This window comes from Cetorhinus maximus, chromosome 12 (assembly GCF_964194155.1).
Source record: "Cetorhinus maximus chromosome 12, sCetMax3.hap1.1, whole genome shotgun sequence".
Lineage (NCBI taxonomy): Eukaryota > Metazoa > Chordata > Chondrichthyes > Lamniformes > Cetorhinidae > Cetorhinus > Cetorhinus maximus.
Window position 1 is genome coordinate 38,627,242 of NC_135890.1, and position 19,863 is coordinate 38,647,104.

The window sequence follows — 19,863 nt, forward strand, 5'->3', positions numbered from 1 at the left end:
TTGAGTTGAACAGATACTTAAGCTCAACATAGTTTAAGGGAAAATGTGCACAATTACAATCAGTCACGCCTTAAGTTGGTTTTTAAAACTTTTTAGTTCACCAGAAATTGTGTTTTGTGAAATCATATATTTCTATGGTTTACTGTACTTTTGCTAAGAAAAAACTTCTGGAAATTTTGTGCTCAAAAAATGAAGGACATTAATTTTGCCGAAAACATTTTTCTTTTCATGTACCCGAAATCCGCATCAAGCATCCCTCAATATTGCATGATTAGAGGGAGAATAATACTCCCTCTACTCTGTCCCAACAATGCACTTCAGCTTAGACATCATGAGGTCCCTAAATGTGCTCTTGTAACATTTTTCCACTTACCATAAAGTCACTCAGTAGCATTAGAGCAAGGTACAGTACCAAACAGGGGGCAGTTTTATAATGTGGGCTTATCCTTGCAATGAATTTAGTTGAGACTGCCTAAATTCATTTCATATGCAAAATTTGCAACCAAAGAAAATTTTATCCCAATTTTAAGGAAAAGGCCAGTGTCTACCCACTATACCAATACCGTGAAAAATCTATTATGAATTATTGCTTTTACTTTATGCAACATTTAAAATTGTAAAATGTTAAGATTATACCAAGTGAAGTCCTTTAACATTGCTCTATTGTGCAACATTTATTTCTTTTAACTGTGCTGATCTTGGAAAACACAATTGTATATTACCTGTTCCATTTACTGAAGTTTGAACTTTCAAAGACTGCTGACTTGAAGAATCGTCACCTCTAAAAGAGAACAGAACTCAAGAAAATGCTGATATACATTTCAGGAAATTAGACAACTAAATGTATGTAATATCTAAAACTGTATAATTATTTCATTGAAAAGTCAAATTCACTTAATTCATATCTTCATAACTTAGTAGTAGCAACTCATTAATAAGGAATGACTAGTCATTAGTACATATTTCTTGTTCAATAGGTCACTGATGCACAAAGTATAAATGAGGCTCCCTCATTAATCCAGAAGGGGATTTTATATGAGTTGGTACAATGCCAAAATAAATATCCATCTGTGATTGAGCATTTTCTGAAGGAATTCCAAATTCCCACATGGTTAGTTCAGGGTTTGATATTCCTCAACAGTTAAATATTTTTGTATTTCATTTAGATATATTCCCAGCATCAAGAATGAATGTTTCAGCAACATTACCAGAATCAATCCATAATTGATGAATCAATTTAGCTCCCATTTTCAAATACATATAAGGAGTCGCAATAGGATACAATCCATGTTCTCATAAGTTGCACTGAAATTACCAGTGAAAACAAAAAAACAAATACAAACTAGCACACAGCTAGCTCCAGTTACAACAAGATTTAGATGGTCAGGCACTCTGCTTCCACGAGAGTGGTAAACAGTCGCCATCTTCAATTTGAAGAATCAGCTTTTCTTAAATAACCAAACAACACTGTCTACAAAATAAATGGTATATTACTACACTTTGTAAATTACAGGATTAGTTTCACTCCTATGGCTTCATAATTCATGTATATTGTATGATTGAATATTGTGTGTTTTTAATACCAGTGCAATATTCATTTAATGCATCAGCTTTATGCAATACCCCATATACAGATAAGGTCAATAATGCTACTTTTAATTCTTGAAGAATATATTAATAGTCAATTATATAATTAGTACCTACTAGGATCTCTCATATCATACCCCTTTCTTACACTACACAGTTATTATTCCTCTGGAGTATTGACTCTTTTGCAAGTATACTGATGTACTCTTCTAGTCATCATGTACAGAAATGCAACCTCAATTAGCTCTTTATCTATTGTACCTGGTTTTGACCACATCAGAGATTTTCTGTTCCAGCTCTATTCGCTTTAATTTTTCCTTTTCTAGTTCTTGCTTTAGAGTTTCAGCATTTGTCTCTTCCCTAAGCTTCCTTAACTCCTCCTCTGTTTAGGAAAGAAATAAGAGGACAGATTTTAATAGAACTCCATCACAATAGATTGATTATGCAATAATCATAATACATTATTAGGAAGTGCCATATTAAATTTATTGCACAGTACTTATCTAACTGTGAGGCCACAAACTTGACTTCATTATTGTCAGCCTTGGTGAGTCAAATCAAATTACAATCTCAGATTTGCTCATTTTTTAAAAAAACTTGTTCAGTTTATTTATGTGGTGTGCCTGTGGCCAGTTTGGTGTTTTGGACACATTGAATACAGACTGTTTTCCACGAATTTGCAATAATTACAAGATAAATCTTCTTAAGAGAAGAAAGGACACATATACAGAATTGTTTTCAAAAAACATCTTGCTGTATTTTTCATACCACCTCAAAAAGATTCACATACAAATTAATTTGAAATGCAATGGCTTGTGCAGATGAACTGAACAACCACTGTGTGCACAGCAAAACACCACAAAGCACAATAAGATGAAATGCCATGTGATTTGCATTTTGCTGAAGTTGGTTAAGGGAGGGTGGGGGAGGGGGTTAATGTTGTCTAAGACACTAGAAAAACACCTTGCTCTTCTTCAACTAGTACCAAGACTGTTTCTTTTAACATCCATCTGAACAACCAAAAAGACAAATGGGATCTCAGCTAAAAGAATAATTCAAAACATGACTCCTCTGGCAATGCAGCACTTTCATACTACTACACTGGATAGACTATAAGATCGAATCCTGAGTTCGCATCATTCTGAACTTCAGATGGCTTTCTAAATTATTTTATTTAAAGTAAGCCCCTTTGGTCAAAGATCTTTCAGATGTTCAACTGTGTCTGGTTCCACCTCTGTACAGGCAGCATTTCGGAAATGCTATTGTGTACCAGACTAACCTGTCAGTTTCTTCCCACAATCACTTACCATGCTATATAGCATATACAATGTCAAATCCCTTGACATTTAAAGTCAATAGCACATTATGCATACCAAATGGTTCAATTTTTCTCATGAAATTTCATGAAAAAAATATATCTATCCACAGCATTTCAAGCTGTCATCCTGAGCTTTATCAGTGGGAAACGTGACAGCCAATTTGCACACAGCAAGCTCCCACAAACAGGAATGCAATAATGACTGGATGATTTATTTTAGTGATGTTGATTGAGGGATAAACACTGTCCAGGACACCAGGCATAACTTCCCTGGTCTTCTTGGGTCCATGGGTTTTTTTTACCTGAAAGCACAGGTAATTCTGCACTAGTGTCAGCCTAGATTTCTGAACTCAAATTTCTGGAGTGGAACCCAAAACCTTCTGACTCAGAGGTGAGAGCACTATCAACTGAACCCTGGCTGACATTGCTTTCTCTTTTTCAGAGATTCCAGCCTACCAGTGTTCTATTAAAGTAGAAGCTATGGCATCTTTAGTGATGTACTAAATATGTATGCTTGAACATTATTATTATTTTATATTAATCTACAGAATGGAACATTTACCTAGATATATAACAGTTTGAACATTTATTGTCTCAAGCTTTTTTTAAAAAGCAGTATTTTTATTTATTTTTTAAAATAAAATTATTGTATAATTTTGTTTAAAACCTGGTCAATTGAAGGTAACCTTCCCTTTAACACTCCTTCCCTGTCATCAGGACAGGCAAATCATCTGCAAACAAGGTTCTCCCGTTGTGGCTCTTATTGACCACAAGATGGTGCAGAAGAGTAACGCAGGTAAACTTAATTCTTTCATACAACTGTATCTACATTTCCCATTACTCTGCTTTCGCCCTTGTCCTTCTATTGTAGAGCCTTTGCCTTCATCTTCCATTTCCATTAGCTATTACCTTTACCAGATTATTTTCTACACTTGCTAGTACAGTGTGACCCATCATAAAGTGCATCTTCACCTCACCCCTCTTTGCTTTCCAAATGCACTCTTCCTTCCCTGGACACTAGTTCACTTTCTCATCACTCGGATTCTCCCCGGACACCTTCCTATGAAGCACCTTCCAGTTTGTTCCAAGCTACACCATTTTCTGTTATGAAAGATAAAGATTTACATGCACTTCTTTCAATGTATTGCATTGGACTGAAAGTTCACAGATCAATCTCCTCTATATTGGGAATCCCAAACATGAACTGGATGATCATCTCAATAAAAACAGAAAATTCTGGAAAAACTCAGTAGGTTTTGGCAGCATCTGTGAAGAGAGAAACAGAGTTAATGCTTCAAGTCCGTATGACTCTTCAGAACTCTGAAGAGCCATACGGGCTCAAAATGTTAACTCTACTTCTCTCTCCACAGATGCTGCCAGGCCTGAGTTTTTCAAGCATTTTCTGTTTTTACTGCAGATTTCCAGCATCCCAGTGTTTTGCTTTTATGAAGTCTCAATACTGTTCACAAGCATAATCCTGGCCTCTGCAGCTTGTTGCTTCCTCTCCCCTTTCTTTCCAATTCAATCTTTCAACTTTGTTCCAACCAACCCCAATCTAGATTTCAGGGATCTCCCTGGACATGCCAGAAAACAATTTCAAACTTCAGGTTTCAAGTTTCTCCAATCCACATTTAGCTTTATCCCCATCCACTTTGGATTTGCTTTAATTGCCTTCTGTGTTTCTTGTGTCTATTCACAGCCTGACTGAAAAGACCTTTGTGCATCATTTAGCACTTTTTATTTTTTCCAGTTCTTTCCTCAGAAATCCATCTGACTGTTAAACCTCTTAGCACTTCCCTTTATCTAATTACATTTCCTATAAGCAAGCACTGTAGTATTCATGGGACACCAATATACATAACTGAAACAAATATTGCCAAAATGCTGCCATTAATAAGGCCCACAGTAAATATGTTGTATCAGCTCATTTTGAAAAGGTATTTGAGCTGTAATCTCCTTTGAGAGGACATGAGGTGGGGCTTCACATGATAAAAAAAAGAGAAACGTTCTCATGGTGATTTATGTTCACTAGATTACCTTTGAATTTAGTTCCTTCACACAGTATTTGAGTTGGATGTTTTGGCCATTTAATTAAGTAAATATTCTTGTCTTTCATCAAATTGAGAAATATGTTTTAAACATACTTCTACTCTTCTGGTCTATTAAACCATTTCAGTGACATAAATATTAAGAAAATGAGAACAAACAGAATCAAGGTTTCAGCTTTTAAAGAGTGCTTTATTTGGTCAGTACCTACAGTACCAGGCATACCTAAAAATGAGGTGTCAAACTGGTGAAGCTACAACGCAGGACTACTTGCGTGCCAAACAGCATAAGTAGCAAGTGATAGACAGAGCTAAGCAATTCCACAACCAACGTATCAGATCCAAGCTCTGCAGTCCTACCACATCCAGTCGTGAATGGTGGCAGACAGTTAAACAACTCACTGGAGGAGGAAGCTCCACAAATATCCCCATCCGCAATGACGAAGAAGCCCAGCACAGCAGTGCAAAAGGTAAGGCTGAAGCATTCAAAACAACCTTCAGTTAGAAGTGCCGAATGGATGAATCATCTCGGCTTCTCCCAGAGCTCCCCAGCATCACAGATGCCAGTCTTCAGCCAATTCTATTCACTCCATGTGATATCACGAAACAGTTGAAGGCACTGGCTACTGCAAAAGCTTTGAGCCCTTAACAACATTCCAGATTATTTTCTACACTTGCTAGTACAGTGTGACCCATCATAAAGTGCATCTTCACCTCACCCCTCTTTGCTTTCCAAATGCACTCTTCCTTCCCTGGACACTAGTTCACTTTCTCATCACTCGGATTCTCCCCGGACACCTTCCTATGAAGCACCTTCCAGTTTGTTCCAAGCTACACCATTTTCTGTTATGAAAGATAAAGATTTACATGCACTTCTTCCAATGTATTGCATTGGACTGAAAGTTCACAGATCAATCTCCTCTATACTGGGCATCCCAAACATGAACTGTATGAATAGTATTGAAGATTTGTGCTCCAGAACTTGTCCCACCTGAGCCAAGCTGGTCCAATACAGCTACAACACAGGTATCTACCCGGCAATGTGGAAAATTGCCCAGCTATGTCCTGTACACAAAAAGCGGGACAAATCCAACCCAGCCAATTACCGCCCCATCAGTCTACTCTCCGCCCCATCAGCCTAATCTCCATCATCAGTAAAGTAATGGAAGGGGTCATCAACAGTGCTATCAAGCGGCACTTGCTTAGCAATAACCTGCTCGGTTTGGGTTCTGCCAGGGCCACGCAGCTCCTGATCTCATTACAGCCTTGGTTCAAACATGGTCAAAAGAGCTGAGCTCCCGAGGTGAGGCAAAAGTGACTGCCCTTGACATCAAGGCAGCATTTGACAGAGTGTGGCATCAAGGAGCTCTAGCAAAACTGAAGTCAATGGGAATCTGGGGGAAAGTTTTCTGCTGGTTGGAGTCATATCTAGCAGAAAGGAAGATGGTTCTGGTTGTTGGAGGTCAATCATCTCAGTTCCAGGACATCACTGCAGGGGTTCCTCAAAATAGTGTCTTAGGCCCAACCATCTTCAGCTATTTCATCAATGACCTTCCTTCCATCGTAAGGTCAGAAGTGGGGATGTTCGCTGATGATTGCACAACGTTCAGCACCATTCGCGACTGCTCAGACACTGAAGCAGTCCAAATGCAGCAAAACCTGGACAATAACTTGACTTGGGCTGACAAGTGGCAAGTAACATTTGTGCCATACAAGTGCCAGGCAATGACCATCTCCAACAAGAGAGAATCTAACCATCGCCCCTTGACATTCAATGGCATTACCATTGCTAAATCCCCCGCTTTCAACAACCTGAGGGTTACCATTGATCAGAAACTGAACTGGACTAGCCACATAAATACTGTGGCTACAAGAGCAGGTCAGAGACTGGCACTCTCACCTCTGAATCAGAAGATTGCAAGTCCAAGGCACACTTCACAAACTCTAAGTGTGTAATACCAAAGCAGTGAAGAACTGTCAGAGGCATTGCCTTTCAGATGTGGCATCAAACTATTGCCCTCTCACAAGGCCCATAGCACCATACAATATAATGTAAGAATAATTGACAGAGTAAGTCACTAGAGAGAGAGAAGGAATAACTTACATAGATGGCATCTCTTAGGCAAGTGACCTTGCTCCTTTGCTGCAGGCACTTGAAGCCTGCAGCAGTCATTTCCCCACCCAAGTGGAAACCTCCATACAGCAACAAACAGAAGAAGAGGAGCAAGAAAGTTTTTTCTGGATTCCGAAAAATATTTATTCCTCAACCTAAAGGACAGATTATCTGCTCAATAATTTCATTGCCGTTTGAGAAACCTCACTGTGCAACAGTAACTATACTTCAAATGAACTTGTTGACTCTGGAGTTCTTTGGGAAATCCTGAGATCATGAACGTTCTTATAGTTGATGTATGAAGTTACTAAAATGAATTCAGACTTGAGGACTACAAAGTACTCAGAAGAAAGAGGAGATTGTTTTCTGAACACTAGGTCAAGCAAATTCAAATAATTTTAGCAGGTTCCTGGTGAGATTTCCACTTGTGGGGTGAGGAAATGACTGCTGCAGGCTTCAAGTGCCTGCAGCAAAGAAGCAAGGTCCCTTGCCTAAGAGATGTCATCCTGCTCTTTCTTTAGTGACTTACTCTGTCAATTATTCATATATTATATTACTACAAAGATATATTTGGAGAATCACTGATGAAAGGAAATTCATCACTTGATCTAATAGCTTATTTACATGTGTATCCTGCACACATGGTACATGGACATTTCTCATTTCATTGAGAAATGAAATACTTCACTACTTTGCAAAAGGAGTAGCTAAAAGCACATTAAGGTCAAGTAAAACTCTTGCCAGGTGAAAAAGAAGTTACCTAAAGACAGAGTCATTGAATGGACAATAAACATTCTGCCTTTCTGGACTAGGGTTAAACCAACATCTAAAAGCCCCGACACTTTCTATCCTAATGCTGAACTCTAACAGTCACAAGTTTTTACTTTTAACTGTATGTCTTTAAGAGCTGAGCTTGCCAACACAGGTGCTGCAATGGGTAATTTTGGCTGACAGTCTGCCAAAGAAATGGAACAAAAAAGAGTGGGCCAATACTGGTGTTCTGCCACTAGATGTCCTTTGTCACATATTACATTTACAAAGCATACTAAAATATCCAGGACAAAACATCACTGCATCAACTTTGTTTCTTACTTCATGCTAACATAACTCATCGAGTAAGATTCAAACAAATTTAGTATTTAGGCACTAGCTTGGTTACAGCATGTTTTCAGCGACAGGGTTTCAGTACTCCCATAGCATCAGCACACAATAATGTAAACTAAGGGAACTTCATGTCTCGCGACACCTGGATTCAACTTTTCAGTGGGACCTGAATGGCAGTCGGAAACAGAGAAAATTGAGTGGATTCATTGGCATAACTGATCCAATGGCATTGGTTTAGCAAAAAGAGGAGAGTGAAAGAGTGAAGCTTGAAGGTAACGGATCTTCCATGTGGTGGCACCAATGCATTGAAAGGGATTACAAGCATTTAACAGGACAGAGGAAACCGCTATTTTGATAAGATAGCACAAGGCCCACAAATGTAATCAGCTGCATAGACATTTGTTATGTTTAATTTGAGGAATGCAATCAATATTGAAATGTTTTGGCAATATTCAGAGTAAAAGCGAAGAAATGTATAAAATCATATGCAGTTTTAAGTATACAAATCCTACTGGGCATTGCATAAATCTGATTTTGTCCAAATTATATTCTGTTCCATTTAAGAGAAATAGAACCAGAGGAGTCATTCCATTTGTCCTTTCCCCTTTTAAAAATGCTTTTCCACTTCTAGAAAAATAAATATGCAGACTTAATTTAATCTTATTCTTTCATTTTATCAGTTTTATAATTTTGGAAGAGTATTTTTTTTAAGTATGAAAAAATTAGTTTGCATTACAATATAACAAAGCATTAGCTGAGCAACATAAGATATCATTTAAACATTCAAAACTTTGTATGCATGTACATAATTTACAAGGATCATAACAATAGTAGATAGAATGGAACATAGGTCCTAAAAATAATCATTTGAATGATTAAGAGTAGTATTTTATTCTATTACATTAAGGCTGTACTGTGTTGTAGAACCAACAGGGAATTTGCATTTAATCATTGGAAATCCTCTTATGACTCCATCAGTGTATTGTACTTCAGAGTCTGCAGTTATATAATTGATATTGAACTGGCTTGCATAATCATTAAATCTTAGTTACGCTGTCAAATAGGATTACATCAATACTAACTACCCAGCTTTGCATTCTATTTAGTGCAACATGTAGCATTCAAAATCTGATCAAAAGTACCATAAATATTATTCTAATCATCAGTACTCTACTACCACCCATCCAAAATGTTAAGTTCACAAATCCCACAGTATTAGAGCGTATATGTTTTCTGAAAAATAATGAACAACATATCTCCAGGATGACATTTCAATTTGGGAAAAACTAGTTAGAGGTCATGCGGAAACTGGATGTCGATAATAATTGTATGACCGCCAAAATTATTTGCGAGAAAGAATTTTTTTTAAACTTATACAGTACTTTACACAATTCTAATTCATTATTTCATAGGCCAAATTTTCACTTTTGTAACTTGTCACTTACATTTTATTCAAAACTAATATATAAACTGTCTATTTTGTTAATCATAAGTTAGATTCTGAGAAAAAGATTTGCATTTAAACCGTGTATTTCATGACCTCAGAACACCTCAAAACACTTTACAGCCAATGAAGTACTTTTGAAGTGTAACCACTATTGTAGTGTAGGAAACACAGCAGCTAAACTGTACATAGCTAGCTCCCACAAACAGCAATGTGAGAATGGCCAGATAATCTGTTTTCTGTGATGCTGACCGGCTAACTCCCCTGCTCTTCTTCGAAATAATGCCACAACATCTTTTATGGTCTATCTGAAAACAGAAGCCAGGACCTCAGTTTAATGTCTCATCCAAAAGATGGCAGTGCTAACAGTGCAGCACTCCCTCAATATACCACTAGTGTCAGCCTTGATTTTGTGCTCAAGTCCCGCACAGGGACTTGAACCCACAATCTTCTGACTCAAAAGGCAATCGCTACCAACTGAGCTACAGCTGACTTTTCTTTTGTTTAAACTAGTACAACGTAACAAAATAACAATTTAAAACTGCTAACTTTTTAATATAAATTGAAAGGATTAGGTGAACAAAGTTCCCTTCTCTTCAAGTCTCCTCAAGCCATGCACCGTTCCCCAGGCAAAAAAGTTCTTAGCCTTTGTAGTTAACGTTTCTCTAATACCAGAGGACTGAAAGATTAAAAACAAAAACAGAATTACCTGGAAAAACTCAGCAGGTCTGGCAGCATCGGTGGAGAAGAAAAGAGCTGACGTTTCGGGTCCACATGACCCTTCAACAGAACTGAAGTATAGTTAGGAGAGAGGTGAAATATAAGCTGGTTTAAGGTCGGGGGCGGGGGGAGAGAGAAGTTGAGGGTGGGGTGGTTGTGGGGACAAGCAAGCAGTGATAGGAGCAGATAATCAAAAGATGTCACAGACAAAAGGATCAAAGAGATGTTGAAGGTGGTGATATTATCTAAGAGAATGTGCTAATTAAGAATGGATGGCAGGATACTAAAGGTACAGCTCTAGTGGGGGTGGGTTGGAAAGACTAACAAGGTATTAGTTGTAGATTTAAAAATAATGGAAATACGTGGGAAAAGAAAAATCTATATAAATTATTGAAAAATAACAAAAGGGAGGGGGAAGAAACGGGGTGGGGATGGGAGGAGGGGGAGTTTAAGATCTAAAGTTGTTGAATTCAATATTCAGCCCGGAAGGCTGTAAAGTGCCTAGTCGGAAGATGAGGTGCTGTTTCTCCAGTTTGCGTTGGGCTTCACTGGAACAATGCAGCAAGCCAAGGACAGACATGTGGGCAAGAGAGCAGGGTGGTGTGTTAAAATGGCAAGCGACAGGGAGGTTTGGGTCTTTCTTGCGGACACACCGCAGGTGTTCTGCAAAGCGGTCGCCAAGCTTGCGTTTGGTCTCTCCAATGTAGAGGAGACCGCATTGGGAGCAACGAATGCAGTAGACTAAGTTAGGGGAAATGCAAGTGAAATGCTGCTTCACTTGAAAGGAGTGTTTGGGCCCTTGGACGGTGAGGAGAGAGGAAGTGAAGGGGCAGGTGTTGCATCTTCTGCGTGGGCATGGGGAGGTGCCATAGGTGGGAATTGAGGAATAGGGGGTGTTGGAGGAGTGGACCAGGGTGTCCCGGAGGGAACGATCCCTACGGAATGCCGCCGGGGGGGGGTGAAGGGAAGATGTGTTTGGTGGTGGCATCACGCTGGAGTTGGCAGAAATGGCGGAGGATGATCCTTTGAATGCGGAGGTTAGTGGGGTGATGAGTGAGGACAAGGGGGACCCTATCATGTTTCTGGGAGGGAGGAGAAGACGTGAGGGAGGATGCGCGGGATATGGGCCGGACACGGTTGAGGGCCCCGTCAACGACTGTGGGTGGAAAACCTCGGTTAAGGAAGAAGGAGGACATGTCAGAGGAGCTATTTTTGAAGGTAGCGTCATCAGAACAGATGCGATGGAGGCGAAGGAACTGAGAGAATGGGATGGAGTCCTTACAGGAAGCGGGGTGTGAGGAGCTGTAGTTGAGGTAGCTGTGGGAGTCGGTAGGCTTGTAATGGATATTGGTGGACAGTCTATCATCAGAAATTGAGACAGAGAGGTCAAGGAAGGGAAGAGAAGTGTCAGAGATGGACCATGTGAAAATGATGGAGGGGTGGAGATTGGAAGCAAAATTAATAAATTTTTCCAGGTCCCGACGAGAGCATGAAGCAGCACCGAAGTAATCATCGATGTACCGGAGAAAGAGTTGTGGGAGGGGGCTGGAGTAGGACTGGAACAAGGAATGTTCCACATACCCCATAAAGAGACAGGCATAGCTGGGGCCCATGCGGGTACCCATAGCCACACCTTTTATTTGGAGGAAGTGAGAGGAGTTGAAGGAGAAATTGTTCAGTGTGAGAACAAGTTCAGCCAGACGGAGGAGAGTAGTGGTGGATTGGGATTGTTCGGGCCTCTGTTCAAGGAAGAAGCTAAGGGCCCTCAGACCATCCTGGTGGGGGATGGAGGTGTAGAGGGATTGGACGTCCATGGTGAAAAGGAAGCGGTTAAGGCCAGGGAACTGGAAATTGTTGATGTGACGTAAGGTGTCAGAGGAATCACGGATGTAGGTGGGAAGGGACTGGACAAGGGGAGAGAGAAGGGAGTCAAGATAACGAGAAATGAGTTCCGTGGGGCAGGAACAGGCTGACACGATCGGTCTGCCAGGACAGTTCTGTTTGTGGATTTTGGGTAGGAGGTAGAAGCGGGCCGTCTTTTGTTTTTATCACTGAAAGATTAACTTGCTACTAGACACTTCTATCTGGTCATAATGCACTTAACCTCCACTGAACTCGTCACTCAAAACCTGCTGATATTTGAAACTCATACAGCCATGGCCCTATTCCAAATAAATCATGTGGAAACAACAATGCATTGTGAATTAATGAATACTCAATGATTAGGTTTGAGCCAGAGGCATGGGGGCATACAGGTTATGTATGCACCTTATTTTTGTTAATATTAATTTCAAAATGTTTTATTTCTTTTTAAAGGAATCCTCAGAGTGAGCTCAGATAGTGCCTCAAACCTTGTGTATTTGAAATTTGAAAATACAGAATGTATTAGGATCAGTACAGAGGTAGACTTTTCCTGCACACCAATTCTAGCAGAGATTTTTTTTGCAATAAATAACCATATTTTGGAAAACTTTTGATTCAAATGTTATTAAAACATTGAAAAGAATGATTCTTTCAATTTAATTTTATAACATATAATTTTATTTGTAATTATGTAAACTTCTGTTTCTGAGATTCTTCAAAAAGAAATATTGTGTGGAATCACTGCACCAGAATTTAAGGCTACCAATCCATGCATAGACTAAGAAAAGCTCTTAAATGAGCTCTCTTAATGCTCAATTATCTGCCTATTTTTGTGACAGATCACCAAGAAAACACAGGATAGTGTAACTGCAAACCATTACCCAGATAAGCATCAAAAATAAACTCTAAAAGCTAGAGATCGTTATTAGATAGTATGCAGGCCCACTGGTGAATGAAACGTTAGATATGAAAAAAGGTTCCTTCTCTGGCTTATATGCTTGAAAAGTGAGCAGCGTTTTTTTCATACCTCTTATTTGATGACAGAGACCTCCTTGTAGCTGTATAATCACTCCCTCACTTCATATTTATGTTTAATTGTTCACCTTGAAGCTGCCACAGTGGACAGAAATTTAGAATGCACTTTCAAGCAACACTGGCTTCATACCAAATAATAGCATACATAGTAACCAATATGCTTGTTAAACAAGGGCTGCAGCCTAAGTGAGGAGCATTAAATAACTTTGTTTCACTTATGCCCGTTGGATCCTGTCACTCAGTTCGTACGACTAATGCCTCTGAATCGGTAGATTGTAGGTTCAAATTGCATCACAGAGATTAAACACAAAAATCTAGACTAACACTCCAGTGCAGTACCGAGGGAGTACTATGCAAAGGTGTGGTCTTTCAGCTTCAACATTAAACATTACTCTCTCAGGTAAACATAAAAGAACTCATTGTACTGCTTGAAAGAGAAGGGGAGTTAGCCTTATAGTGTCCTAGTCAATATTTATCCCTCAATCAACATCACTAAAATAGGTTATCTGATCATTACTAATTTGTTTGTCAGAGCTTGCTGTGCAGGAACTGGCTGCCACATTTCCTACTTTACAGGAATAACTACAAATCAGAAGTACCTTATTAGCTGTAAAGCATGTTGGGGTTGTCCGGAGGTCGTGGAAGTGCTCTCTATGTATGTAATCCAAATCTTTCTTTTCATCTGCAGACAGTGATGTCCAGTTTTCTAAGAAACTGATATCAGTCCTATTTCACACGTTTTGATAAACTTGAAACATGTGCAGATCAGGGTGACCAACTCTTGGGAATAAATTAAGGGACACTTAATGGCGAGCCTATGAAACCGGGAAGGTTGCTGGCAAGCCTTTTAGAGCATGGGGTTGGGGTTGGGGGTGGGGGTGGGGGGGAGTTGCTGGTGAGTCTACCTGAGCAGGGGGAATGAACCTGTGTGATAGTGGGCTACCAGGAGGAGAGTGCAGTATGCAGGGTTGATGAAAACTTGAGGGGGCCAGCCAAGCGCATCGATTATGAATCTGATGCTCACAACCCGCCCGATCACCCGCAGGACATCCCCGAACTCAAACCACATATGTGGCAGGCCCCACATACGCGCAGAGGCAAAGCCTCCAGCAAAAGAAGAAATCTGGGACAAGGCATATCCCAAAAAGGTCTCACGCAGGATGCAGGATGAAAGGCCAAATTATGGGACAGTCCCAGAAAACCCATGATGATTGGTCACCCTAGTCCAGATTGGTGCTTGGGATCCTCATCCAGGCCAATGGTCCATTTTTTATACCAACAATCGACATACCATTTGCCCAATGCACTTGTCATTTGCAAGCAAAAATCAGGACAGCATGAGCTTCTGTCCTCTCCATGCTAGCATCCTGTTGTTAATGGAAACTGCTTTAGATGCTGCATACTGTAGAGGGAAAATTCTTAGAAGAACAGAAATTCCCATACCATGTCCATTAGCTGAAATAATTTCCATCTGTAACAGCTCTGAATTGGGACAGGTGCAAATAGGAGAGAGCAGGAAGAAAATGAATGACAAGTAAGAGGAAGGGAAAAGAAAGTGGTGAGGGACAGAAGCAGAAGTTGGGAGCAAAACTGGGGGTGGGACTGGTTAAAAGGGTAAGGGAAGAAGCTTGAAGCAGCACTTTGGGTTGAAGGTGGAAGAGGAATGCCTGCATTTAGCTATCTCTACAAATTAACATTTTTTAAAGTCTAGATTATAATTTACAAACTTAAAGCACTCAGCACCTGCCTTTATAAAACATTTTTCACAACTTATGGGGTTGTTCTTAAAACAATTCTGTGTTGATATCAGCAGGGTATAAAGTGCAGGGCACGTACAGGTACATCACACAGATTTTTACCCAGCCAATGATTAGACCTACTTACATCTGGAGAAATTTGTGTCAGATCACAGGGTCTTCCATTTGAAGAATATGAAATAGCTGAATAAACTGGGACAGTGTGTTGGTTACAGCATTAGCACACTGCATTCTGGCATTGGGGAAAATCATCTCCATTTGCTACGCTACAGTGTTATATCTCAGCCATGTTGCTATTACAACCTAACACCAGATGTCCAAAGCATGAAGTAGGGAGATAAATATACTGGCTCCCTGTTACCTTGTTTTTTCTCCCTCTTTCTTAAAAGTAGTGAATCATGCTGGAGTGTGATTGCACAGACATCGGGAGTCCCTCAATACCTTGAATAAATGGCTATTTTTCACATGAACTGAGGCAGCACAAATCATCTGGAATGTATTGCACTGTGCGCAAGCAAGGATGGGGAGCATCATAACAACTACAATAAACTGTGTGTTATCCGGCACTCCACCAACCAGAATTCTCTACTAAGTGGAATTTCTGACGTTCTCCTAATACGTCACTTTACCAACTAGAAGCAATTACAAAGTTATTCAGAGCCCAAAGATTTCTCAGCTCACCTCAGTTCAACTAGACAAGCTTCCAGCACAGGTGCTGGTGGTCCACCTTAGACTTTTTACTTTTCCATTGTACTTTTTACTTTTGCTATTGCCCGAATTACAAACCCCATCCTGTAATTACAGTACCCAATAAACTAGAAAAAACCTGAGGTGAGAAGTGCAAAAGTGCTATGTTGACACAAAAGTGGAAAATTGACATCTGTAGATGTATTGAAAAGGGTGAGAATTGGATGGTTTTAAAATCCACAACATACAATACCAGGGGTCAAAAGGAACAATCGCTGAAGTTTTTCATTAGTTCCGAATCAAATAAAGCTGTTTGAGGACGCTGTACTCTACAAAAACCTAAATTAGAGCAGCTAGACAATGCTTTATATGAATGATTTTCGTTCAACATGCAGAGGATGCCCCTAACTCCAGCCCAGTGCTCATTGAAAAAGCACAAAAAATTCATGAGGAAATGAAATGGATTGAACCATGTGCATTTTTTGACGGATTTCATATTTTAAACTTTGTCATGGCATTAGAAAGTTAGACATATCTGGTGAACAAAAATCAGTTGACCATGAAGCCGCAGGAAAATACTGTGAATATTTTAACAAATTAATTGCGGAACATAATCTATCCCTTGATCAAATTTATAATACAAACAAAACTGGCTTATGTTGGCGATGTTTGCTGAATTCTATCCTGGCAGATGCGAGTGAATCTGGTTCAGCTGGTTTTATGTAGAATAAAGATAGAATTACAGTGCTTACGTGTGCAAATGCCGCAGGCTTGCATAAAGTAAAGCATTTGGTGGTTGGAAAATTTAAACATCCTAGATCCTTTAAAGGTGTTACACAGTTACCTGTAATTTATGATGCGTAGCCTAACATATGGATGGAAAGGAAATTTTTCAAGCATGGTTTCACATGTTTTTGCATCTGCGATGAAAGAACATTTCAGGAAAATAGGCAAGTCTGAAAATAATGAAGCTACTCTATTGCTAGGCACTTGTCGGGCTCACCCTCATGAGCCTGAGTTAGTGAACGGTGATATTTTTACCAATTTCCTACCTTCCAATGTAACCTCATTAATTCAACTGAAGGACCAGTGCATTCCAAAATATAAAATGTTATTACAGAAGAGAGTTCATGAGAAAGTTAATCAATCACGAAGGCACTATACAGAACTTACAATCTGTTTATAGCATAAAAGATGCCATGTTTAATGTGGCCTGTGTCTGGAAATCAGTGAAATATGCAACATTGAGGAGGACTTGAAGAAAATTGTTGCCCAGTGTTGTTTGCAGAAGCCCTTATGAAGAAAAAGATTTAAGGATTTAATTTAAGGCCTAGAACAAATATATTATTCAAAATTATGGAAGTGGTGAATGAAACTCCTGCTACGAACCCAACCAGCAAATCTTGTGAAAGTGAGAAGGAGAGTGGGTTGAAGCTGACAAAGAGGCTTAAGTGACACATACTATTACTGATACAGAAATTCTGGAGATTGTTTTGAATCCTGAAAAGCTGAAGGAGACTCAAAGAGACTCCAGAAGATTTCAATGAAGAGGAGAGAATAACTTGGGCTAATGCTGCTTCAGTTTTTGATACATTACATTTGCTGAAAGGCAGACTTGTTACTCTGTACAAGAGGTTATGCAATTGCACACTCTGCACTCCATTTTCATGCAGAAAAGGCAGAAGGCAAATAGGCAAGCTGGCATTAGGCTTACTCAATAAAGCATCCAGGGTTTGTTCGAGGCCCTATCTCTTATGACTCCTACATCTTCAGAGACAGCTATTAAGAGTTGCTGAGGATTAGCTCTCTCGAGTACCTAAATTCATGTATTAAATAAAACAGTATATATGTTTTAACGTACTATTGATAGCAGTAAAGTAAAAAGTAAAAAGGATACTGTTCTTTACTTTGAGTGCTTGCATATTATTTCATATTTTATTCTTTGTAAGCTCATGTTACAAGTATTGTGCTCTATTCCATCAATAAACCGGTATCTTTGATTAAACAGCACCACCTATTATCCAGCATGCACGAGGAATAAAGATTTTACTGTAATGTCAACCCTATCTTTTTCCAACAGCCAAACAGTATAGGTCACTGTTAGGCACTTGGGAACCCAGTTTACTTTTCCCTTTGTGAAATTCAGGATGCCAAGGACAAAAGTAACAACCCTGCAATTGTCCCAGTTCAACACAAAACAGGAATTGAAGTTGGGACTTGTGATCTGTATGGTTTAGTGCCACGTTACATGGAGAATTTACCTGAGTCATAAAACAGGAAGAACATAAAATAAAATATTACTCTTACTCTTTCCTGCAGCTTGTCAATTTGCAATAAAATTTACATGTCAATGTCACTGTAAACAGAATGCAGTTGTGGGTGCAAAGCATATTCATACGATTCTGACTCATTTCTATGCTTGCAACCTGCCAAGTGGGCAAACAGGAATTTAAGCATCTTGTTGCTGTTGCATAATAATTGATCGACAGATATTCATGAATATTTGCAATGCTGCCCTGAATATTGTTTGAGCCGTATAATAGAACAATTTAAATCAAAATGAAGCTATACTCTCACAAAACTTTAGAAATTTGGTCGATGTAAAAATATTTACCTACAAAGACATCTAAAATCAATAAGAAAAATAAATATACCCACAGCAGCAATGCAAGACTTGATTACAGCACAGAATAGGTGTCAGGATCATGTGAGCAATGACTCACAAATTTGACAATGGTGTGTGTGTACTAGAACACATGCAAGTTCAACATGTAGCTGTTTAATCCCTGCCTACTCAGAGAAACAGCATTCAATTAGTATAATAGATTTGATTTTAAAATTCACGTGCACACCCAAAACCAGAATCTCCAGTTTTCCTCGCTGTTACTTTTAAAATAAAATGTTCATCAAGGTGGACTGTTGTCACTTTAGCTTTGCCTTAAAATCAAAATTTGTGCTAGAGAAATTATATTGTTATTCTTCAGTGAAGTTTCTCCAATGAAGTGTATCATGCTGGGCACACAGTGGTGCCTAACATGGTCTGCCCAAGGGAATTGAGGTAAGTCTGCATAGTACTGCTAGAAGTGGCACTAAGTGAATGAATTTCTCCGCCCTGTAGTTTTCAAACTTTTCGTATGGGAGATCACCTTGCAAATTTTTCTCAATGGGGCTTCCCTCTGATCTCTTGCTCCCTTGAACACCTACCCCAAATCCCAAGTTGCCAGATTTTTCCTGCACTCTAGTACTGACTTCACATCATTCCACAACATGACCCTCAACATTACCTCAGCCATCATTAGATTTATCCCTTGTGTGGGACTCACCATTTGATTCCTGAATTCTATGGGTTAGTTTCTGACCATTAAACTCTTACGCCTTGGTCCCTTACATGGTGACACAGCCAACAACACTCTCTCCTCTAACACTGCCATCACTCCTTAAAAAACATTTATTAACTCCTCAGTATAAAGCCCATCCTCAACCTTAAGGAGTATTTCCTATTGCCATGCCAACTCCAATTTCCTTTCCTCCTTTAAAGTACTTGAACATATTGTTCACATCCAACTCCATGCCAACTAGTGGTATTTCAACCATTACTTCATCAAATAACCTCACTGATTCCTTCAGTTTGCTTCCCTTATTCTTCTACTACTACATGGCTCCTGTTTTTCACGCCATGACACAGCTACGTTAAGTGTCCTACAGAAATGGAAACAGTTGTTGTTGAATAGAACTGGACTACCAATTCAAAGGCCAAGGTTAATGCTCTGGGGCATGGATACAAATCCCACCACGGCAACTGGTGGAATTTAAATTCAATTAGTTAACCTGGAACAGAAAGCTGGTGTAGTAATGGTGGCCATGACAACTATCATTGATTGTCGCACAAACCCATCTGGTTCACTAATGTATTTTAAAAAAGGAAATTTGTCATCCTTACCTGGTCTGGCCTACATGTAACTCCAGACCCACGGCAATATGGTTGACTCCTAACTGTCCTCTGGAGTGGCCTAAAAAGCCACACAGTTCAAGGACAATTAGAGATGGGCAACAAATGCAGCCCTTGGCAGCAATGCCCACATCACATGAAAGAATAAAAAAAAGCAATGCTACATGAATTGCAACCTGATACCCAAGATTTGTATTTATGCTATTTACCTATAGGAATGTTAAATCAGATCACAGTAGTA

The 19,863-nt window shown here is 39.4% G+C and overlaps 1 protein-coding gene across 2 annotated transcripts in view; it reads right to left on the reverse strand.

The window, feature by feature from the left end:
* gramd4a (GRAM domain containing 4a) overlaps nucleotides 1–19,863 on the reverse strand; it is a 158,272-nt gene that overhangs the window by 62,686 nt on the left and 75,723 nt on the right. Inside the window, exons 4-5 of one of the 2 annotated variants that reach the window (XM_078553353.1) lie at nucleotides 1,849–1,969; nucleotides 723–781 (exon numbers count right to left, since the gene is read on the reverse strand). The exons of the other annotated variant lie outside the window; for it this stretch is intronic. Of the exons in view, the coding sequence (XP_078409479.1) occupies nucleotides 723–781; nucleotides 1,849–1,969 (180 nt within the window). The remainder of the gene's footprint in view (nucleotides 1–722; nucleotides 782–1,848; nucleotides 1,970–19,863) is intronic. 2 annotated transcript variants of the gene reach the window in all.